At 44.1% G+C, this 24,609-nt stretch overlaps 1 protein-coding gene across 2 annotated transcripts; it reads left to right on the top strand.

Moving 5' to 3' along the window:
• Window positions 1–8,559: 8,559 nt before the first annotated feature.
• LOC128787294 (uncharacterized) lies at window positions 8,560–10,371 on the top strand. 2 transcript variants are annotated; one of them, XM_053941335.1, is made up of 2 exons: window positions 8,560–8,751; window positions 9,218–10,371. In XM_053941335.1, exons 1-2 carry the CDS (start codon window positions 8,589–8,591, stop codon window positions 10,108–10,110), a joined length of 1,056 nt encoding a protein of 351 aa, XP_053797310.1. In that variant the 5' UTR covers window positions 8,560–8,588; the 3' UTR covers window positions 10,111–10,371. The 2 variants fall into 2 exon arrangements, with proteins under 2 accessions (XP_053797310.1, XP_053797311.1); XM_053941336.1 differs by having other exon boundaries at window positions 9,221–10,371.
• The last annotated feature ends 14,238 nt before the right edge of the window (window positions 10,372–24,609 follow it).

A 24,609-nucleotide genomic window follows, 5' to 3' on the forward strand; every position in this document is an offset into this window, starting at 1 on the left:
CAAAGACTTCTAAGTAGATATGTGAAAGGCACTTTTCAAGTAGCAAATCAATGGAACCCCTCAGTTTACAAGGGTTCTCTTTTCCTAGCTACATTTCATCCAGGTATTGGTTGCAGACAAGAAACAAATATGGGAGACAAAATTGCTTGCCTTAGCAGTCTCAAAAATTCTTCTCAGCACTTTTTATATCCCAAATAATTTTCCATATAACCACTATAAAGAAAACCCTAAGAGGTTTAAAGGCATTTGACTATTTATTCTCCATTTTCTGGACTTGTATCTTGGCTATCAAAGGACACTGAATGCTGCTTAGTCAGACTGGCAGAGATGCTTTCATTATGCAAGCAAGAAATACTCATGGATCCTAGTGTGAAACCTGGCAGATATCTGATTTTGTTATTTACCTCATATTTAGTAAAAAATAAGTAAATACTTTCAAATCTAATCTCTTTCAGGATTATGAATTCTAAGGTACAATTTTAAAAAATAAAATTTTAGCTGTATAAGGACATAAAATTTACAGTTGTTTGATTAGTACTGAAGTAATGAGCAGGCCACATTACTCCTGTCATTCTAAGTATTTGATATAAGCATCACAATCAAAATGGAATTAAATGCGTACCGACCAGGTGAAGAAGAAAAATTTCTCATCTTTTTAATGAATAAAACCCTAGGCACAGATATGTAAACCAGGAAAGGAACCTCAAAGAAGGTGAAGCCTCCCTGAAAAACAATGTTAGAAAATTGGTAAAAATAGATGAGGAAAAGGCTGAGGTATTCAACAAATTTTTGTTTCAGTCTCTAATATCAGCCTCTCTTCCCACACCTCTTGAGCAGGTGGACAGCAGGATGGGGAGTGGGGAAGCAGAGCACTTGTAAGAGAAGATCAGGTTTATGACCACCTGAAGAACCTGCACTCACAGAAGTCTATGGGACCTGATGAGATGAATCTCAGAGTATTGAGACAATTGGCTGATATAGTTGCAAACCACATTCTATGATATTTGAAAAGTCATGGCAGTCAGGTGAAGTCCCAGATGACTGGAAAAAAGGGAAACATTGTACCCATCTTTAAAAAGGGTAGAAAGGAAGACCCTGGAAACTACCAACCTGTCAGTCTCACCTCTGTGCCTGGGGAAATCATGGAACAGATCCTCTTAGAAGCTGTGCTAGGGCACATGGAGAACAGGGAGGTGATTTGAGGGAGCCAGCACAGCTTCATCAAGGGCAAGTTCTGCCCGACCAAATCAGTGGCCTTCTACAATGGAGTGACTGCCTCAGGGTACAAGGGAAGGGCTCCAGACATCCTTTATCTGAATTTCTGTAACAACTTTGACACAGTCCCCCACAACATCCTTCTCTCTAAATTGGAAAGAGATGGATTTGATGGGTGGACTGTCACATCTACAGGATAGTGGTCAATGGCTCAGAGTCCTGATGGACATCAGTGGTGCCCTTCAGGGATCTGTACTGGGGCCAGTGTTATTTAATATCTTCATTAACGACATAGATGAAGGGATTGAGTGCACCCTCAGCAAATTTGCAGATGACACCAAGCTGAGTGGTGCTGTTGACACTCCTGAGGGACCCAATGCCATCCAGAAGGGCCTGGACAAGCTTGAGAAGTGGGCCCTTGTGGTTTAACAAGAACAAGTACAGTGTGCTGCACCTCAGTCAGGACAACCCCTGGTATCAGCACAGTCTGGGGGATGAACAGATCCAGGGCAGCCCTGCCAAGGAGGATTTGGTGGTGCTGTGGGTGAGAGGCTGGACATGACCCAGCCATGGGCACTCACAGCCCAGAGAGCCAAACGTGTCCTGGGCTGCATCCAGAGCCCCGTGGGCAGCAGGGGAGGGAGGGGATTCTGTCCCTCTGCTCTGCTCTGGTGAGAGCCCACCTGCAGGGCTGCAGCCAGCTCTGGGCTCCCAGCACAGGAAGGACACAGACCTGCTAGAGGAGGGCCACCAAGCTGATTAGAGGTATGGAGCACCTCTCCTATGAGGAAAGGCTAAAGATTTGGGTTATTCAGCCTGGAAAAGAGAAGGCTTAGCAGTGACCTAATTGTGTCCTTCCAGTACCTGGATGAAGCCTAAAAGAAAGATTGAGAGGGATTTTTTACAGGAGCATGTAGTGGCAGGACAATGGAAAATGGATCCAACTAAAAGACAGCAGGTTTAGATTAGACATTAGGAATTTTTTTTTTTTAGAGAGTGGTAAGGTACTCCCAGAGTTTTCCCAGAAAAGTTGTGGATGCCCCATTCCTGGAGTTATTCAAGGCCAGCATGGATGGAGCTCTGAGTAACTTGGTCAAGTTAATAAAGGTTAATAACGGTTAATAAAGGTTAATAAAGGTAACTTGGTCAAGTTAATAAAGAGAGGCTGGAACTGGATGGTCTTTAAGATCTCAACACAAAAAGTTCTGTGATTCTATTACTTCCGCTTCTTTATTCTTGAAGAGTCTAACTGCTTAAATTAATAATTACAAATTCTAGAAATTTTAAGAGTTTGAGCTTCCACATGAATGACTCACCAGTATCACCATAATACAGTGAAATCCCAGAGCAGAGAGTCATCAGTAATACAAGACTCTCTTGGTTTGAAAAGACAGGTATCTGTTAAGGAAGGCAGGAGCTTCTCTTGAAATGGAAAATGTAAAACCTCTCTTTCTGAATTATTATAATTTTGAAATTAAGGGGCTCTCAGGCAAAGATATGGGAATAGGAATAACAGGTTTTTATTAGGAAAATTAAAATAAAAATGCAGTAATACAAAACAACAGTGACAGAGTCAGAATACAACCTGACAACCTGTTAGTAGCAGTCTGATTAAATGGTGGCTGCAGTCTTTTTGGAGTGGCAGATGTAGTTTTATTGAAGCAGTGATGTTGTAGAAGGGTGTAGTTTTCTTCTGAAGTTCTCGTGGTGGTGTAGATGGACCTGGTCTTCTGGTAAATCAGTGGAAAAAGGCTCTCATGGTGTTCTAAATTTTAGACTTTTATCCAGGTAGGAATGCTTGGCTCTTCTTGAGTGGAACATCTTACAATGTGATGATGTAATTTTATCAGTTATGTAGTGTGACTTAATGGCCTATTAACAGAAGATATTCCCTTGGACAAAGGATGGGTTGTAGAAGAGATAAAGAAAACTGCCCCACCTGGTTTTAATAGCTGGCCTATTCACAGAGGATATCCCCCCTGGAGTTACGAGGGATGGGTCATGGAAGGGATAAAGAACACTGCTCTACCTGGTTTTAACATAACCAAACATACTTTTGGTTACATCTTGCATTGCAACCTATGATGAAGAGTTTTTCAGCTTTTTCTAGAGTCAGTATGTTTAGCCTTTCACCCTTAACATGATAAAAATGCATGAAACCATTAATAGGGGAAAATGTGACTTGAACTAGTTCCCTATTTTACACCTTGAAGTAAATACCCTTCTTATTACCTATTCTTTTTTCTATGTTTTAGAACAGCTAAATGAAAAGAACTAGTGTATTGGGTTTGCATGACCAGGTTTTGGTAGCAGGGGGCTAAAACTGTGGCTTCTGTGAGAAGCTGCCAGAAGCTTCTCCCATGTCCAGCAGAGCCAATGCCAAAAAGCTCCAGCACAGCCGTGCTGCTGGCCAAGCCTGGGCCAATTAGAAATGTGGTAATGACTCTGCGACAACATATCTAAGAAGGAAGAAAGTTATTGTGCAGATGTAACTGTGGCCAGAGAAGAGAAGGGTGAGAATATGTGAAAGGAACAGCTCTGCAAACACCCAGGTCAGTGGAGAAGGAGGGAGCAGGAGGTGCTACTTCTGAGATTTTACTGCCACTTAGGAGTGGCACAAGATCAAAACTTTGGCTACAGCTACAGAATGTAGGCAGAAATAAGAACAAAGATAATCCTCCTTTTTGCTTCATGTATCAGAGACATAGAAATTACAGAAAAGACGGGCATCCATTTTCCCAGTATTCCTGAATCATTACATTTGTTTGCCAAATACCAGGTTCCCCAGACTTACCTATAAGCTTTCAAAACAGCACCTGTATTAAAGATGCAAGCATTAATACAGCCATTCCTGTCTGCTTAAGACAACTATTCACACCCCTAAAATACTTGCCAAAAACTTTCCTGGATCCCCATTTGGGAAGCACAATTTATTGCTGAAATCAATTAAATGGAAGAGTCCTAGCAGGTAGTTAAATGGTCAGGCTGTTAAAATATATAGGTACTGGGAAACAAAAATATGAATGGGGCAGCCCCTTTTACCTCTTTCTACAGAGCCCATTCCCGCAGTCCTGCCTCCCATCACTACTAAAGCCATGCAACATAAGGCCAATACACAGACCTTTCACAGCAAGGCAACAGACAGTACTAGAAACTGGCCTGCCTAGATAGAGCACAAGCCAGTGAGCAGATACATCACATAGACAGGGGACAGCAAAAACCCAAGGCTTCCACCGAGCACAAAGCACTTCCTCATGCAGGTATGTTCTCAGTATCTGCTCAGCCTAAAAAGCAGCAGCAGCTGGTGGGCACCTCAGAATAACTCCTGGAGAGATGCTACATTTGCTTGGCTCTATTTACACTTAAGATTTCATGCACAGAAATGGAAATTACTGTGCAAACAAGCAATTCAAGTGAAAAAGGAAAGAAATGAAAAGGACATTTTAGCTGATATCTCTGATACCAGCACAACCGCAGAAGTGTTGCTGCACTGTAGTTAACTCCCACAGTGAGCCCAACACCATGCACAGTAGAGATGGAGGGGCTGCCCTACATGGACAGGCTGTATTTCAACTAAAAACAAAAAGTCTCAGAATTCATGGCTGATCATCCACATGGAGATCAAGTCAGCATTCAATTTCAGCTAGCTACCATCTTTCTGTTCCCCATAATTTTGTTAGAGAAGGGTATAGTGCAGAGCAAGATACAAAACCACCCTGTTGAGCTATAATCATAGTACAGGATTGAAGCAGTGATAGTAATAAGGGTGATCTAAAAGGCTTGCTCACCACAGTTCTCAGATAGAGGACCGTCTGACTCACCAACTCCTGTCCCCATCCAGCCATATGATGAAAAATATTTTCCACCAGAGGCTATCAAAGTGCTACAAATGCTATTAACACCAAAATTAGAAACATTCAAGCCATTGTACTTTATGGTTATGGTTGAAAACTCAATTTTCAAAAGTAACTTAAAATTCAGGAAAAAAGCAGATCAAATTAAGGCCAGGAAGTATCACGTCCTAAGGAAATCATTAACTGTTAGGTGAACCATGTGCTATTTTTGTTATTTAAAATACTGATTAAGCTAATTATGCTCACAGGGAATTGAATCTAGAAGATTCAATTAAATCTTTTCAGAGTTTGATGAAAAGTTACTATCATCCATTTAAATAGTAAAAGGTATCATTTCGAACATTTTATGATGATCAACATTTTAATAAGATCATCCTTTGTTGTCTGTTATTTGCCTAATAATGTAGCTTATGCTCTCCTTTTCACCTTGGTGAAATGTTAGTGTTAAAACATGTAGAGCTGTGCCAAAATATAACACCATTTAACTACTTCCTCTTTAGGACTAGTTCCTTAAAAGCTTAGTTTTTCTTTGAGAGCAAAGAATGACAAACAGACTTTTCTCAGTTTCTCATTCTTTGCTCTCCAAGCCAAGATTATGATTTCTGAGTAAAGAGCAGCAATAGTACTAGTAGGCAGAAACTGTTTTTAAAAAGGCAATATTTATTATCTCAAGATAATAAAGATACTATACAAGATAAAAATGCAGTCTATGCACAAAGGTTTGACATTCCCCCTAGCTTCAAATACAGACAGAACAAACAAGAAGTTCTGGGTGAATTTAGGATCACCCCACTGTGAGGTAGAAAATTAATTTCAGGTGTTAATACTAAATTCCTGTCAAAGGCTAGAAACTATACAGCTAAATTTGACTCTACATAACGAAGATGATTCCTTAGCTTCTACTCTGTTCGTCTCCTTGGTAAGAATCTTCCTGGGATCATACAGGGCCATCTTGCCAGGCGAGTGACATCTTCCCCAGGATACCCGCAGCGCACAGCGGTGACAGCAGTCCCCAGCCAGAAGGAATGCACGCCGTACTGCTCCGGAGACAGCCCCAGCAGGCACAGGGCCCGTCTGAGAACCGCCAGGAACTCCCTCTTCGTTACAGTCCTGAAGTCTGAGTGCACAAAGAGTGGCCCTTCCTGCCGTGGACGAGCTGTCAAATAGCTCCGGAGGGCCAGAACAGGGCACACCCACGGCTCTCCAGACAGCGCTAGGCTGATGACATGTCTCTCCTGATCCACAGGAGAATAAGGCAGAAAAAGCAGCACTTTCCTCTCCATCAGCTGGAGATCACTCAGGTACAGCAGCTCAGGCTGCAGTACATTACGATGCTTTGCCACCATCTCTCCTATTCGAAGTGCCCCAAAAAAAGCTATAGTAAATAATGCACGAAACAGTAAGCATTCATAGTGAGTTATGCACGCAGACTCCAGGACTCCTAAGAGAGACCGCAACATCTCAATTGTTACAGGCAAATATTTATCCCTCAGGATACCCGCTCGACGTTTCAACCCTGTCACCATGCAACAGGTTACAGGATCTTCCAGAGGATCAGAGTTACCAGTCAATTTTGATAAATAAGAAAGTGCTGCCATGTATATGAGCGTCTTCGAGGAGGAATCATTAGATTCCACAGCCAAAAACCCTCTAATTTGCTCCACTGGAATTGGCCAGGCTGCAGGCATTCCCATGCTTTCCCTGAAGACAAGGAATTTCTTCAGTCCTTCGAGGTAGGCTTGCCAGAGCCTACTATCCCCCGAGTGCTCCAGCAACGACAAAGTCTTCAGAGGCCAAGGTCCCAAGGAATGTTTCTGATGATAACTGATGTCGCTTTCTGCAAGAGAAGATCCGCATTAGCACATGGTGACAAGAGGCAAAAGCATACTGCTTAAACGGCAATAAAGACTCCAGTGCTCCCGAGGGTATTGCACCTCCAGATAACGCTGTGAGTTTATCTGATAGACAGCTCTCACACAGGTGCACCAAAGATATTTTTCAAATGAGAAACAAGCAACATATCAGGCCCGTTTCAGGCACTGGATGCGGTAACACTCCGTGAATTTACAAGGTTTGGAGTAGTAATGGAGAAGACAAATATAAAGCAATTTTTAAACCAAGGGACGGCTTGCAGTAGTAACAACAACAAAGGTCAGACAGCACACTCCCTCCGGTAGGTAACATTATTTCCCAGCCCAGGACGGAGAACTCTGTCGACACACCCGTCCAAACCCTCCAAGAACCCGAACAAAAGCAAGGAGCTGCCCGGAAGGAGGCACGGCCGCCGGCGGCGCGGTGCCCCTCGGCAGCGCCCGGCCCGGCCCCGGCCCGCACTTACCGCTCCGCGGTGCTTCTGGGCTGCGAGGCGGGGAGGTGACTCTCTGCCCAGCAAGGCTCGGCTCCAGCCACTCCATACCCGGCTCCCGGGCCAGCAGTGCCAGCATGTCCCAGAAGAGCGTGGCGGCAGGCGCGGCCGGAGCGCGGGCAGTGCAGGCCATGGCGGGAGGACGAGCAGCCGCTCCGCCGGACGGAGACTGCCCGAGCCGAGCCCCGGGGGCACTTTTATCGAGCGCCCTCCTCGGAACAGCCCCGGAGGTCCGAGCGCTGCCCTGGGCCATTGGGTGGAGGATGGGAAGCCGGGCGCGGCCTCAGAACTGAAAGGTGTGAAACGGCCCGGCTTTCATTGAGTCTTCTGACAGAGTCTGAAATGTGACCGGATTTAGCGATAAGGTTAAAAAGGAGAGAAATGTACTTGTGTTACCTCCCAGTTATTCTCCTGGGCTCTGCAAGATGTGGTTTCCAGGTTTGGTAGAGAATAGCTCAGGGCAGCTGGCTCTGTTCTGAATTACTCAACAGCCTTCCTTCGCTGTTAAGTACAGGCTGTGCACTGAGATGCTTTTGCACAGTTCAACAAGACAGCTGCCTTTCCACAGTAGCCATCCCAGAAAAATCCTAAGAAAAAAACAAAGCTACCAGGCTGCTCAGCCGACAACTTGAGCTTTTGGTCTCCCCTTGAAGAAAGCTGTACAGGGATCCCGGCGGCCGCCTTCCCTAGGAGCTTCCACCCCCTCAAGATTTGAGTATGACTCCTGGCCGTCATAGGGACCTGTACTGCGTTTGTAACTCCGCTTGCTGCCGTCTCTGCCCTTTTAGTAACAAAATGGCACAGGTTTGCGGCAGAGGCAAACAGATTGAGCCACCCGCGGACACATTCTCTGCTCCTTCCTTAGCCCTCAGCTGCAGCACAATGGAGGCGATAATGGGCCGCTTAAGCAGTTCCCAGGTACTGGAAGTCTCGCCTTTCAGGGAACTCCCCCGCAGGTCCGTGGGCAGAGGAGGCAGGATGGGGGGACCCCCGCTTGGAGCCTCAGGCACAGGCTCGGATTGAGCCGCAGAAGGACACGTAAGGGGGCGTTCCAATTTGGATAGGAGGGCCAGGGTATAAAAGGGCAGCACGGTAGCACCATCGAAGAGTTGCTGTTTCGTGCTTCTCACGGTGTGGCTGCTGTTTTGTTGGTGATGCAGAGAACAGCTGAGCTGCCTGCTGCCCCTTCACCCTTCTGGTCGTTGCTGGCGCTGCTGCGGCGGGAGCCCGGCATGGGGTGGCTGCCGTGTTGTCCGGGTGACTGCACCGGATCGTGTGGTACCAGTGGACTGGAGGCTGACAGCGAGGAAGGAGCTGGTAACTGTGCCCTTGGTGGGGCAAGGAGGGGCAGTCAGCTGAGTGGTGGGGGAGGTGGGTACAGTCCTGCCGGGTTCTTCCATGGGGTCTGACCCCACTCTTGGAAGACTTCTGAGATCTCTGTGCGCTCCTGAATATATTGTTACTTTGTGGTGCCTTTGTCACTCCCGACCACTCGTGCCCACTGCGGGAGGTCCGAGGTCACAGAAACCTTGCAATAGGGTGTCAGATCTGTCACTAGGCTTGAGATGTTGCTTTAAAGAGACAAATAGATGGGGGGTTATGGGTTTTGAGAGCGTAATTCTCCTCCTGTGTTCTGGCTGTTGGAAACTCTGCAGATGAGAGTCATAAGAATGCATGGGACAGGGTTTTTTTCTGAAAAGTTCAAGTAAAGGCTGAAGCGTGTTGAAAGGGAGGGAAATTCTATCTGCTTTTGCTTGCCATTACTAACATTGTTTTCTTTCAGCAGATAAGCTCAGCCAGGTTCCTGAGAAGCATTCCTTGGGCCCTTGGCCCCTGAAGGCTCTGCTGTTACTGGAGGACTCAAGAGAGAGACACTTATGGCAAGTCTACCATGAAGGCCTGAAAAACTTTCTTTCCTTTAGAGAAGGCATGGCTCTGTCTGCAGTCTGGCCAATTCCAATTGAACAAATTAGAGACTTTCTGGTCACCATGGAGTCCCAGGACCTGCCTCCCACGAAAATAATAATGTATATGGAAGGATTGTCCTTCATCTCCAGAATGGTAGATCATCCCGATCCTCTTCCAGATCCTCTTGTCTGTTACATGATGTCAAGGGTGAAACAGAGGATTAGCCGTTCAAATGATGAATACTCTCCTGTAACAATTGAAGTGTTAAGATCTCTCCTGGGAACTCTGGAGTCTGTGTGTAGCTCTCCTTATGAGTGTATGTTGTTCCGTGCTATTTTTACTGTAGCTTTTTTTGGTGTGCTCCATATAGAACAGATGGTGGCAAATCACCAAAATATAGCACAGCCAGGACTCCTGAACTTGAGTGACCTCCAGCTGACAGAAGGACATGCAACCCTTTCTCTGCATCCATCTTATGTGGGCCAACAGAGGTGTTTGATCCAACTGAGACTACGTAAAGAGATGTGGGTATGTCCTGTTGAAGCTCTCCGTATCTACGTGGCAGCACGGCCACGAGGAGAGGGCCCTCTCTTTGTGCACTCTAATAGTATGGCTGTGACAAAGAGGGAGTTCCTCACTGTCTTCCACTGTGGTCTTAGATTCGCTGGACTTCCTCCAAACCAGTATGCAGTGCATTCCTTTTGGTTGGGGAACCCTAACAGGAGAATCTCATGGGTATCCCCACAAAGTTGGGCAAGATTAGAATAGAATGGAATACAATAGAATGGCAAGGTGGTGGTGAAGATTCTGAGAAAGACATACTTCTGTCTATCTCTTGCACTTTCATAGTAGAAGGTATCTTCTGCAATGCACAATTTTTATACTTTATACAGGCTAAATTTTCAGTGCTCTGTAAAGCTAGAGAGAAGGGGAGGAAAAAGTGGAAGGTGACATTGTACCTGTCATGGTTTTGAGAATGAAGTGTCATGGGTTTAAAACTGGGACTTGTGGGGCACATGGTATTCAGCATGTTTGTTCTAACTGCACTTTGACCTTGTGTAATCTTACATTAAATGGTGTTTTCTTTCAAGAACTTTTGGAGGTTGTTTGGTTTTTTTTACACCCTGGTCAAAGGCCATTCCTTGCAGTGGTGACAATGTAACTTGATACAAGCCTGCACTCTTTTTACTGTCTAGCGTGATGAGAAGTAAAGCTAACTGACAGCTGGTGATAATGTGACACCAGCAGTGAAGTTACTCCATTGTCCAAATTGCAGTTCCATCACAGCTGCATCCAACCTTACCTGTCGCTGATGGAGTCTCAGTCTCCTTACCTACAGAAGCCTTCCCCTTGAAAATTCCTAGTATCCTTCACTGATCCGTCTTGAAAGGATGTATCAAACCTGGATACTGTTCAAAAGTGGCCTTTAATTGAAGCCTGGCTGACACATCAAAGTTGGCCCTGCTCAGTTCAAAAGTGGCAGAAGACATAAAGAGATAGCTAACATAAATAACACTCATTCTGTAATTGATGCACTAGTAATTTATGACTTTTAACACAGATTAAATGACTAGTGCCTGAGAAGCATGATCATAACAAGGTTGAGTGTCACTTTCATACATAAGTGTGTTTGAAGAAATGGAATCCTGTGTAGTGCTTTGCATCAGTGTTTTCAGGACACAACTGAACAAAGTGATAACTGGATGTTCAGAAAACAGCCAGCGTCATACTGCACTGCAGTCCTGCAGCTAGTTTACAAGAGGATCTTTAGTTAGAGGAAGCTCACTCTGCAGAAACAGCTGTGATAGTAGACAACATCTGTTAATTCCCTGGCACACAAGGTAGCTCCCTTTCTACAGCTTTACTACAAGCTATAGTCCCAGTCATCTTGCTCATATTCATGAATGTGAATCTGAATCCTCCGACACGGTCATCAGGGAGCCTTGATCAGGTTCCAGTATGCGTTGATGCATTACCTGAGGGCTGGCAGCCTTTTGGACACTTTCAGTCAACTGATCCATAGAAGTTACTGCAGCAATTGGATCACCTGTCTCCAGGGGAACTCAACCCCACAGCCCAATAGGTGGCTCTTTGGGTGAGGGACCAGGGAGCTCTTACTCCCTGTCATTAAGAAAACCCCAGGTCCCCAGTTGCCCTCAGCTTCTGTTTCTGTTAGCATTAATCACTCTCCACACGTATTTAGTTTCAGACTCTTTCTGAGTGTTTCTTGTAATTTAGCCAATTCAATAAGAGCAAAAGGCATTTCTTTGGTAATTATGAGAGGGAAAGCATCGTTAGTTCCTTTGTATTGATATTCTGTTTTAATTAACAACCATAATTTTTTTCATATCCAGTTGGCACAGTGAGATGCTTTGAACTTAAACCAGTGTACTGGGAGTATCACCTCCTGACCTGTTGCTATAAGGCTGGAAGTTTCATTTGGGGCTTTTCTTTATACAGCCCAAGTGAACACAGCTTTTTTGGCAGGTGTTTCCGGCAGAGAAAGAAAACAGCTCCCTGTGGTTAAGCCACATAGCATACTTGAGTTTATTCACCAATCGGCACCGAACACAAGAAACTCCCCCACCTTATCTGAGCCCCTGTGAAAAAGCTCCAGAACCAGGAGAGTATTTTAACACCCACCACTAACCTCTGTACTTAATGTCACTCGAAAAAGGTAGCTTAAAAAAGCCCAAACCCACAATCCATTTACTTAGTTTTCTGTGACAGTGGCTGCAAAAGCTGGGCGAGGGCAGTGGTGCATCAGGAGCTGCCAGCAGCTCTCACAAGCCAGGAAAAGCTTCCCAGCCTTCCCCAGCCCCTGGAGCACTTCCCCATTACTGGATTTGCTCATCCTAACCTGAGTGGAAGTGTCACTACCTATCTCCTTTCCATCAGGGAGATGGGAAAAATAAAGACCTCTGAAGACTCCTGGAGGAAAACTAAGCAGCAAAATTAAGCTGAAAAATCCAGTGATGCAACACATGGTAATACTCCCACAGGCAGAGTGCAGCCAAGCCCAGTGTGAGTGCCGAAAACAAATGAAGGCTTCCTGGGCCAAAGATTCAGGAGCATGCCTGCCATTACACCTCTAACCATACTCTAAGCACTGATGCAAGTCCAGATTTTTTTCTTTTTTTTTCTTCACAAAATTTCCCCACCTTGTCCTGCAGAAGCCAGTAATAATATTTTTATTGTTCTTTTTGTGTCTACAAACCCTGAAGAAGGGCTCTGGGTGACCATCCATTTTAATTGGCACCTGAATTGAAGATATCATCTCGAACACTCGGTCTCCCATTTCTGCCAGCAGTCTCTTCCCTTTGCAGTTCTCCTGGGCTGACCCAGTGTGCTACCTTTGAGTCAGACTGAGACAGCCAAGATCATGTGCTTGTAGGCACATGATTTGTGACCATAATGTTTCAAAAACACTTGATTTTCCTACTACATGTGCACAGAGGCAGCTTTGTTTTGACAGTGCATCTTCCTCAAACTGCTCCTCACCCACCACCCAGAAACAGGGTGTTCCTCTGGCTAAAAGCACAGGCACATAAATAAATTTAATTGACAGTGTGACTTTACAGCATGTCATTTATTTCACGGTAACTACCCATGCATACACACTCATACTCAGCAAAACATATGGCAAAAAGGTGCAAATGACTTCACACTTCATCAAAGAGCAAGAGCATTCACCCAGAGGTTTGTAACCATGCAGTTTACTCCACAGTAAACTCTGCCTCTAATCCAGTACAGATTGTATCCTTTAAGGGAATTAGCTCCCTGGCAAAGCTAAAGCTTTCACACATCCTCTAATCGAATTATCTGTCTCTATTTTGGGGGGCCATATTTCTGTACTGTGGTATAGGATAAAAAAGACCTTAACTCCTTTTTAAATGGCTCCCACTGAATAGGATCTATTATCTCCGTTAAGTGGGAGATAAAAGAACCCAGCAGCCAGATATCTGTTAGTGCAGAACTCAGACTTTCACAGAGCTGTCAAGTCATTTATATGATGGTATGTCTTCTCATCCTAGGTAAGAACCAGCACTTAAAATTCAAAAGAGGAGTAAGATTACACAGTCAAGAGTCTTATCTTCAGACTTGGAGATGTACACTTGCAATTGATCAGGCTAAGTCAGAAACTTCCAGGTCACTTTAATTTATGTCAAACTGAGGATTTTTCATCACTTTGAACCCAGAGTCATCTCACCATTTCCAATGGCATTTATCTCTATTTATCTCTGAAGGACGGTTGACAAATGCTGAGAATGCCAGTGATAAACTTTTCAGTGAAATACTTTTTGTTCTGAAATCATCATCCAGGAAAGACTCCAGGAGATGTTTGATGTAAGGACTAGTGAATGTTAAAGTGGAAGAATACTATTTGCACTAGGAGGATATGCTGGAGACCACAGAACAGGGAAGGTGTTCAGTAGCCAGAGCCCTGTGACTGCTGTTAGTAACTTTTGGTGTAGATAAGAAAGTTGACAAAATAAATATAATTTATAAGTGCATACTAGGCATACTTACAATAAAAACCATCCCCACATCCTAGCAGCAGCTCAGCACAGTGATCTACAGATGCATGCAGTAAGGGAGAGGGAAGTTCATCTGCTATCAAAGGAGGGACTCTGCATCTGAGAGCTGCCCCTTCTCTCATTACAGCCTTCTGATAAAAGAACAGGAGCACACCCTAATCTCTCCAAAGATTTTATATAGCAAACATTGGCACACAGGCAGCAGAGGCCTCCCTATTTCACTGCAGTTTCTTATGTGTGTGGATCTCAGAGGACAAGACCTAGTCCTTTCTGGATCTAGGTCTTGTCCTTGTCCTCCTTTTCTTCTCCATGAAGGGGATAAGGACACCAGGGCGAGACCTCAGCTCCTCCATAAAGGTACTGTGGACTAAATTATTGCTTGAATTGTGGGTATTACGCCCACTGCAGCAGTCTCAACTCTCCTCCCCCAGAACCTCAAGTAAAATTACCAAGTGCTTAGCCAGGTAAAAGGAATAGTATTTCATTTTGATAAGGCAGCTGGCATACTCTTCTGTAATGAGACCACATCAAAAAGTAAAACTGCAGTCTCATGCGGTTGTTTGCAGAGTAGATGAGCCAGAACTTCTCTCCATGCTGCAGCTCACTAAACCTGTGCCGAGTTTAATAATTTCCATTCCCTTCAGGACAGAGGGACAAGCTGGGTGATTGCCCAAACACTGCGCACCACATTGTGAAAGATTTTAAATGATACTTAATGAGTAACTGGTGAACAATTCTTCATTTAAATGGTTAGACTTATAACACATCTGCTAAAAATCCAAGAGCCGACAAATTTCACTGTTAATTCAGTGTTAAAATGCATTCTGGGTTTCTCTCTGGATGTAATTCCAGCTGCTAAGTTAACAGGGACTCTTTTATGAGGGAAGATAGCTAAAGAGGGAGGGCTCACCCATTGTATTAGCATCAGGCTGTGCCTTCACACTGCACATGCCTCACACCCCACCTATGTCCCTGTCTCAAGAAATCCTAAATCTCACATCACGTCATCACAACTGACTTTATGCCCCACACAACAGGAAAGCTCTGAAGTGGCTGCTGTGAGATTAAATGCCTCAAATCTACAGGGCAGAATATCCCTGTCTTGATCTTGATGCAGAAGTTGAACTCCAAAGATTTAGGCCCATATACTTATCTTTGTCTCTAATTCCTCTGTTTCATTTGATCCTACATCAAATATACATGATCATACCTTTATGCTGCTTTCTTGCACAGTCATTCCTTGCAGTTATATTTCTGCTTCTGGTGGGGGAAAAAGAAACTTTAAAGTGCAATTAACTTCAGGAAGACAAACAATAGCTGTGACAAGTGCCTCCATCCCTCTTGATGGCATTGTAATATAAAATAAGGTGTAAATGCAAGTAGAAATCTGTTACATGTGTGCTCACAGTTTCAATAGCAGTGTCTCGATTGTGTATTATGTTGTGGAATATGGTGTTTGGAAAGATTTATCCCTAGGGATCAGACTAAGCACAAAAATAAGGTGATCACTCTACTCCACTCATTTCCTAAGAAAACAAGGCTGATGTGGTTGCTTTCTGCTTGTCTTCTCTGCAATAACTTGTTCATGAGTTGGCAAATTTCAACGCAATTCAATGGAGGAGCAAAAACCTCAGAGATACTCAGGTATTTAAAATGTCATGGAAATGTGAAAAAGCTGTCATCTGAGTTGGACTCATCCACCTTTGAGACACAGATCCCGGGGAACACACAGCTTCACCCATTCTGCTGTGACATAGAGACACCACAGCAGCAGCAGCTGTGTCAGGACTCACCAGACCCATGTCAGAAAAGGCAGGGAGGGTCACAGAAGCTGTGCTGTGGTCTGTGACAGTGTCTGTAGACAAGGGTGGAATGAATCTCCCCACCTTCAGATGTCACAGTATGGACACCTATGGCTGAGCAAGTTGTTTAAACTCCTTTTACAGTTGAGACTGAGCAACATGTTTTTCTGGGGCATGGTTCACCTTACCAATGTCTGGAACAGACAAAGGGAATCACATGTCAGAAGTACCTATTTATGTCTGCTATGCTTCTGGGTTTGCTTTTTGGGAGAGTGGGTGGGAGGCAGAAGCAGACTCCTGCTTCACATCTGCAAACGGCTGGCGCTGATGGAGCCCATGAGAACACTTCTGCAAGCAGAGGATAGAGCACAGCCCATGACCACATTGCCAACAGCTGTTGATTGCTAACCTCACTTTTCTTCAACTCTGCTAATGCTTCTTTCCCGACATTACTTCCGCAGCGGTACATGGATGGACACATGGATCTGAAACACATTGAAACACCACCTGTTGGGCAAGCAGCTCTACTCTAAGCTATGCTCAGAGTGATCTTGCACCAAAAGCAAACTCTCTGCCTGAGAGTGCTGGGTTAGGGGTGGCCCTAGATGTCCTTCTGCACTCTCCTGCATGGCAGACTGACTTCACTGAAGAGGCATTCAAATTGACCAGCAAATGCAGGTCATTCCTCATGTTGCCTTTTTTTTTTTTTCAAGGAATTCCTAGTTGGGATATTACATTGGTCTTCTCCTAGTAGGAACATCAGAATAAATTGTTCAAATACATTCTTGTGCTGCAAACCACATCATGAACAGCTTTTGAAAATAGGGGTGCAGGGCTGATGAAAAGATCCCTTCAGCAACATGGTCTCTTCTCAGCTTTCTTCAGTTCTCAGCAACTTTTTTCACTTCTTACAGCCTCAGCTATTTCCTTTTGCTACTCTCTAGCTCCTATCATTCTGCTTACAGCAGCCCACCTGCCTCCTCTCTTTCCCCCTCCTACCTTCTTTGAAGACCTTCTTGAGAGCAAACCACATCCTTACATTCTTCTCATTGTTAGAGCCTCCACCTCTGCTGCTGTTATGGTTCTTTATTAGTTTTTGATAAAGTGGTCTTGGCACAGCTATGAACCGAAGTGCTCTTCAGATGTTCTCATCTGCAGGTGTGCAGACTATCCCAGTAAGCTTATTTTACATATGTTTGAACTAAGTTCCCCTTAACTACGCCATATTCACCTCAAAATTGTAAAGTATTTCTTGCAATAAGTGCAAGCTGTCCATGAATTTGAAACTCAGTGCAAGTTTGTGGTCCAGTACAAACAGTTTAGTAAACAAACTGCTGCTTGGACACAGCAAGTGTCAAACTGCTGGACACTTCAGTGAAAGAAAAAAAGATTATTCCTGTTTGTGCCATTTACTCTGGGCTTAATTTTGTGGCCGTTGATGCTAAATCTGTGTATTGTTGGATCATTCAGGGATTACTCAAACGTGAGCTCCCTAAAGCACAGGTACATGATTGAATTCTCATTACACCACCAGCAGCATCTGCTCTTTCCTACAAAGGGCATGGAGAAATGATCACAAATCTAGCTTGTGTCAGCTTTTGCAGACTGCATCATCTCTGTCCTTCAGCTTTGAGGATATTTTTCATTCTGTGACCCTCACCCTCTTTGCACAGTAGAAATGTCTGAGTTTATATTTGTTTTCCCTCTGTCCTGCACAATATCTGTGAGGTCAAGGATGAGCAGATTTCAGTCCACCGCGGTTACTGCCTGATCCAGCTGTAGTTCCTTCACTCACTTCCTAATGGGAGCACAAATCATAAGATGCTTGCAGGGATGCAAAGTTCCTCACAGCAGCTTGCTGTCACAACTGGAGGCACACAATGAACTTGTCATTATTTTACTTAAATTCTTTTTTTGCACCTCTTATTGTGATTGCTGTATTATCCTGGCAAGCTTCTCTTGAAAATTTTGGTGCTCCAGCCACACTCAGTGTCTTTCAGCCCACTCCCAAAGCCCATTGCACCCTGTTCATTACAGGTCAGAGTGGGACATATTACTGAGGTGAACCCATGTCTTAGTGCCATGTCAACAGAGGCACAAGCTTCCTGCTTCAGGGACGAGTGGCTTTAGCTCAGGCACCTCTGCCTGCATGGGCCCTTGATGTCCCTCAAAGGCCTGTATTCTACACCCACAGCCCCTGGGATGTCCACAGGGCCTTGTGGACCCATTGCTCCCACCCTGGATATTGACACAGCTCCTCTATTTTGTTCGGGTTGTAGCTTGGCTTTCTCAGGCTGCTGCATCTGGGAGACCTTCCCAGCAAAATGGCTGATTCATCACCTCCTTCCCATTGGGCTCCAGACAAAGTGTGGCTCATTTCTCTGTAACTTGTGCATGCCAGGGCAACACCAGCACAGGCTTGTGCTTCAGAACCTCACTGTCTATAGTTCCCACCAGAAAATCACAGCACCACCTTCACAGAGCACTAACAGCTCTGGAGCCACCTGGTCCATTCAATGACTTTTATTTCCCTATTTTCTTATGCACCTGCAAGCCCTCAGAGGCCTTGTTATAACTTTTTTTCCACAGCCCAGGGATTTTTTCAGGGGTTACTTTAGCACTACAGTTGCTTACGCACCTCTGCACTGTACAGAAATGAATGTAATTTCCATTCACATTCATGCTGACTCGGCCCATCTCCTGCTGCAGCTTTGTTCGCTGCTCTTGTGAAGAGCACCTCTGAGCTCCCAGGCTTTTGCCTCCTCCTCTTCCCATGCCAGGTGTCTTCTCTTGGTGCTTGCAGACTCCAATTACATTATGTAATTGCATGATTCACTGCTGCATCTATATTTTGCTCATCGTGCCTGGCACTCCTTCCTATAGCTTCTCATATTCGCCATGGTACATGCAGCTCAGCAGACTGATTTCGTGAAGTTAAAGGCAGGTTTTTCTCATGCCACCCTGCCTTAGCTTTCAGTTTTCCCATTGTTTTGATTATTCTGTCATAGGCACCATACCAGATCACTACCCTGCACACATCTAAGATTCTATGCTTGCTGAATGCCCTGTTAATTCTGGATTGTTCAATAGCATCCCTGAGTGATTTGTCCCAGATCCCAATCAGGACTTAGTCTTTTAATCCAGTTAACCAACCCCTTCTGGCTTGGATCTTTCTTAAACTCATTTGTGTATTTGCTCTTTGTGTATTTGCTATTTGTATAGCAAATGCTATACATATGCTATTTGTGCTCTTAGCTCAAAGCCATATCCCCCATGTATTTAATAAGCAATGTGGTGATATTCCTCCAGTCTCTTCTGTGCTGTTTCATGAAGATTTAACTCCACTAGCATTGGCTGTCACCTATTGCAAAGATCAGCTACACCAGAACTAGCTATTCTTCATGGGGTGTGGTTGGGAAGTTGCAAATTTTTACCAGGCAAGACTAATCGGATTTCTTTCATCTATAAACTAGAAGTTAAATTGTGACCCATCTGTGGGAGCCAGAAGCACGTGTCACTATGAAAGAGGGAAATATCTCCCATAAGGATGCCTTATTTTCTTTCAATGTCTCTGGATATTCAAGAAAAAATAACATAGATATATCTTTGCACAAGAGAGAGATAAAAACTTGAGAATGCTCCAAATCAAGTGCACTGCATTGGTTTTCTTGGCAGCCAGGTGGAAAGTTGTGGAAGATGTAGAGCAGAGTCAGATTCTCCTCCCCTTGAGTTAATCTCCTTAAATTGTGCCTTGTACTGCACTGTGAGCTTGAGACTCCATATGAGCACCCTTGACTGCTCCCTCTGCAGAAAAAAAATCTTTACCATCACAAAGGGCTGTAAGAATGTTCATGTTGCACACACTGAGATCACTCCAGCCCAGAGTCCAGTCACAACAGGGAATGTAAGAGTATGCTCCAAAAAGAGAGATAGGAATGGAGGGACATTCTCTCTACCTTCCCAGCATTCAGCACAATTCTCTCAGGAAAAATTTGATTTCTAAACATATCACTGATTAATGAAATGTTAGCTCAACTCATACTGATGTTCTGTAAAATTAAAAAGGGCATTATGTTAATTACAAACTGTCAAAGTAGTAAAGCAAATAATTTTTTGTTTTATCTTGTCCCTTCTCTTTCTGTCCCTGATGCTTCCCTACTCCCTGTGGCTTCAGTGAGTTGAAATTCTGGAAAGCCCTAGTCCCAATACATGTGCTACAGACCCATTCAGGGCAAATTCTGCAGGTCAAACCTGTCAGAAGGAACATCTGACAGGCCTGACAAACGCGGAAGTACCCACCAGCACCAAGATCTTTCATGACCAAATGAAAGTACTTTAAAAAAGGTCGCTGCCATGTGTCCATCTCACCTGGGGACCCACTAGAGCCATGGCTTGTCCGGTGTCACCCAGCTGCAGAAGTGGGGCCAGAGACACCCAGTGGGTCTGTGTAGTAGCATTTTATGCTTGTAGTTCCTCCTCCTGCCATCCACCAGACAGCCACAGGGAGCAGGCTCAGGCGAAGTGAACTCATTTGGGTCAAGCTGACTGGTCAGTCATGCCACCAGTTTGGAGTTGTGTATCTAAAAGTTAATTGTGCAGACTTACACAGGCCTGGCCCAGAGCCTGTTAAACTTAAAAGCTCCCCACCTGACCTGACAGAGCTTTGCTCAAGCTCTGCACAATAGGGGAAGGACTGAACAGCAAAGTTCATTGTCTAAGCCAATGCCCTAATTATGAGCCAAGGTTGCAGCTCTGGTTTAGTTGATCAATAATTCTATGATGGATCAGATACCAGCACTAATTCCACATATAAGAGGATAATTTAAAATATCTGTATACGTTTCAATGCCCAAGATTCATGGGAAGTTCTAAATTAGTTGCTTGTGGAATCCTATGACCTTTAACACTTCCTCAGACACATGCTGTGAAGAACACTGCATCACTGGCCTTTAAGCATCAGATCTGGTATCACAGTGACAGATAAACGAAAGTGATAAGGCAATAGCCAGAAACACACTTAGCATTTTATATATTTAAAAAACTGAGCTTTCTAAGAAAGAGAAAAATGAGCAGTGCTTATGAGTTAGAAGAGGTTTGGCATATAAGATGTCTCCCTCCAGCTGCTTCTACTTAATTCATCTGCCAAGTCGAGAAGTATCAGCCTTGGGTCTCTTCCCTTACACCCTGAGACTGGCTGTGCAGCTTCGGCCACCACTGCCCTGACTGTGGCTAGCAGACAGCTAGCAGACACAGCCACATCCTGAGCAGCTGACATTTGCAAGGGATCTTGCTTTTCAAAGCAAAGCCATCTCTTTTGAAAGCCTCACCCTTCTGTGTTAGCTGAACAGCAATGGAGCATTTTGGGAAGGCAACCAAGGGCGTGAAGGGAGACACCCAGGTCTTGGCATGCCAGTTGTCAGCTTGCATCCTCCGAGGCACAGTCCAGAGCTGTTGGGGTGCCAGTGGGAGCCGGTGCCACTGGAGACTTCTCAGAAACGCCGCGGACGCGGGCGAGTGAGCGCCTCACACCAAGCGAAGACACCGATCGTCGTTTCCTTCCTCTTTTCCAGAGACAGAAACAACCACCACCACCACACAGAGGCCCATGCCCTGCTGCTCCGCCCTCTATGAATCATACCCAGGCTGAGAGGAGCAACGACAGAAATGCCCCTGCCAGCCTTGTGTAGGGCGGTTGTGAAAGACCTGAGACAGACGCGTCACTCATTCACTTCATAACCAGAAAGGCAGCAATAGCTATTCTTCTGTTTGCTAATAACTCACAGCTCATGCAAGGCTGGAGGCCAGCTCCCCATGCTCAGGAAGGGATATGCCACAGGGTTTAGCTCAGTGCTTTGAGACATCCCCCCTCCTCCTGCCTCCAAAGTGCAGCAGCTGGAGCCCAGCTACCAGTACAACAGTGGCTGCAGAAACCAGGCCTTGGCAATGACTTGGATACTGACACTGATTTTAGAAATGGCACACAAAATAAATGTGTAACTGCAAGGCCACCTGCAAGTGACAGAAGTCTGACTGAGGCAGGGCCAGCTCTGTTTGCAAAATAGGGCAATTGCCTATGATGCAGGTAAGAGAAGTCTCGAGGAGCATCTCTTCTGTCCTGCTGAGTACACAGGGCAGTTTCATCGTGATGCTCTTCTGCCTTGCGAGTGACCCGGACCCCGCTGACACACAGAGGCTGCAGTGTCACATCACAATGCAGCGAGAGGTCCAGGGCAGTGGAAAGGCCACCACAGCAGTAGCTAAGCAGCTATATAACCACATAAACACCTAGTCACACTCTAAAGTTGTTTTCTCCCTGAATTTTGTTTTCAATAACTGGCTGCTCAGAGCACAAGGTGAAGGGCACACAGGTCTGCTATGAGAGGTACACGCTGATAATTAGTCAGCTCTTACCATTGCGACGGAAATCTCTGAGACATAAAATACATTTCCTCATATTCAGGGACAAAAACTCATTATTGTCATTTCAGAGCAAGGGAGTTTGGCTAATCCAGTTGTGGTCATATCTGGCTTGTTTAAGAAGCTGAGCTGACTTTTAATTAAGTTAAGGTTAACTTGCTCACAAAGGCAAGAGCAGACAAGCATTCTGATGTTCTGAAATGAAGCATTTTATTCCTTTTATATTAACCTGAGCTGTGTGCAACCAAAGCACTAGGAGAAAGTGCTAAAAAGATATGGATTGTCCCATTTATTAGAAATTATTCTAATGGCTGTATTCACTCAAATGCCATAGTAATACAGGAAAGGCTGAGATGTTGAGAGTACTGACATTTCTTTTTCCTTCATATCTGATCCCTCTGGTGACTTCTTTTATAATGGTGCCATATAAACACCTTTTGTGTTTATATTAATGTGTCCCTTAAACACATTTTCTTTATTAACACAAGCATCAGCTAGTTTGTGTTCAGAGACTTTAGTAAACACAGAGTACCCACAAAAATTGCACAAAAACTTGCAAACTGTTAATTACAAATATCAGGCAAAACAATATCAATTATATCTAGCAAGCTTGAATAATTTGCCATATGAAAAATTGGGGGGGCAAGAGTGATGATTTGAAACATATTTTTACTACTTGTAGAAAATATTTATATTGTGTGCTGCATATCACGTAAGTTTAAAAGCCTGGGAAATCTGTATTTAAAAGAATCCTTTTTTTTAAAAAAAATGAGCCTGTTTTAATAGCAAGCAAAAAGAAGATTAGCAACAGAACAACAAACTGAAAGGGATCTGTTTGAGAAGATGGAAGGAGAATATTTGGGCAAGGTCTCTTCCCTCAGCTGAAAGCTTGACCCAGCTGAGGCAGGGCTGCACATTTTTTCTGTTTTGCTGTTTTTCAAAGCAAAAGAAGATGAAATTCCACATGTGTAATTTTAATGTATTTTAAATACCAGAGCCAGATTTTAACCTCTGAACAGTACCCAGGGACCCTGCTACCCAAGTAAAGACAAGGGTTTCACGGGAGACCTAAGCAGTCCCTCGTTGTTCCCACCACAGAGAACAGGGCTGCAGTTGTGCAAGCCACAAACCCCAATATACCACTTGGCCAAATCTTCATCTGAGTTCTACTGCACCTAGATTTCAGCCTCTGTTTTGGGGTTGCCGCACTTTTTGAGCACATCTGTTCTATAGCTCAGGGAAAACTGCATAATTACAGGCACTAAAATATATGTGTTTCACAGTTTGCTCCAAGTAAAAAGTGCCTTTTAGCTTTGAGAGTCTGAAAATAACCAAGCTGTGAAAATTTGAACTGTTTTTCTCACAGAGCACAAAATCAAAATCCCCATTACTTTACACTCTTTCCAAATTGATTTTAAAAATCAGCTGGCTTCCAGTGGCCTCACACTTTGCACTGGCTCTAGAATGCACAATCAAGAGTATATCAAGCCATCCCTAAATTTTGTGTGTATCCTGTATCATCAGTTCAGACATCTCAAAGAAGCCTATCCACCTGGCTTCACTGAATTGCAACAGACATCGATTTCTTAATTTTGTAACACACCATAACAAGTTTTGTGAAGCCAATACAGATGAGATGAGATTTTCAGTTACAGTATGATTCTGAAGCACATTTTTGTCTGGCTTCATCTGTGATAACAATTCTGTGGAGCCTTTTGGTGCCCGAATGTGGCACTTTGCGGTAGATACCACAACACAGCATTCTCACCTGGTGATTACTGCTCTTCAGCACATAAAATCTGCATGAACTGTTGTAAACAGACTTTAACCCACTGAGGAAAAAAAAAAGACAATTGAATAGAGCATTCTGGAAAAAATATGTCTTAAAAACATTTGAAACCAGGTATTAAATCCATTAGTGAAGTAGGGAACATAACAAAAATGTCCCCAGTTGTAACAGATTTGAAAATTCATAACATGACATTTTTCATGCAATCTTTAATGTTCAAACTGTAACAATGGCTACTTTTAAATTAGAGTTACAAAACCTAAGACTTCCAGTGGAGAGGTGTTGCAAGAGTTGACATGTAGAAGTATATTTCCCCCAAAAGCCAAAAGATTTTTAACCGAGGACCACAAATACTTGGCCACTTGGGTAACTCTACACAAGTACAATGCCATTCAGATTCCTTTACAAATATGTCAGTTTTAGTGTTTCAGTAACAAATCAACACTTGAGATGAAAGAGAAGTAAGAAAGAGAAGAATTCAGGGAAGATGGGTGGTGACAGAAGTCCCTGTCTTGTGTGCTCAGGTGCAGAAGTTTGTAAAGATTTAAGGCTGATATAAAAATATGAGACCAGGATGAGATGAGATCTCAGATGAGACCAGGATATTTTTATGACCAGAAGCCTCCCTTACAATCAGGTTGATGAACAGTAAATATTCAACAGTCTAGAAGCTGGCAGGACAATCACAATACCAGGTGTTCTGTGTCCCACTGGTAATCAA

Source organism: Vidua chalybeata, chromosome 4 (assembly GCF_026979565.1).
Source record: "Vidua chalybeata isolate OUT-0048 chromosome 4, bVidCha1 merged haplotype, whole genome shotgun sequence".
NCBI lineage: Eukaryota > Metazoa > Chordata > Aves > Passeriformes > Viduidae > Vidua > Vidua chalybeata.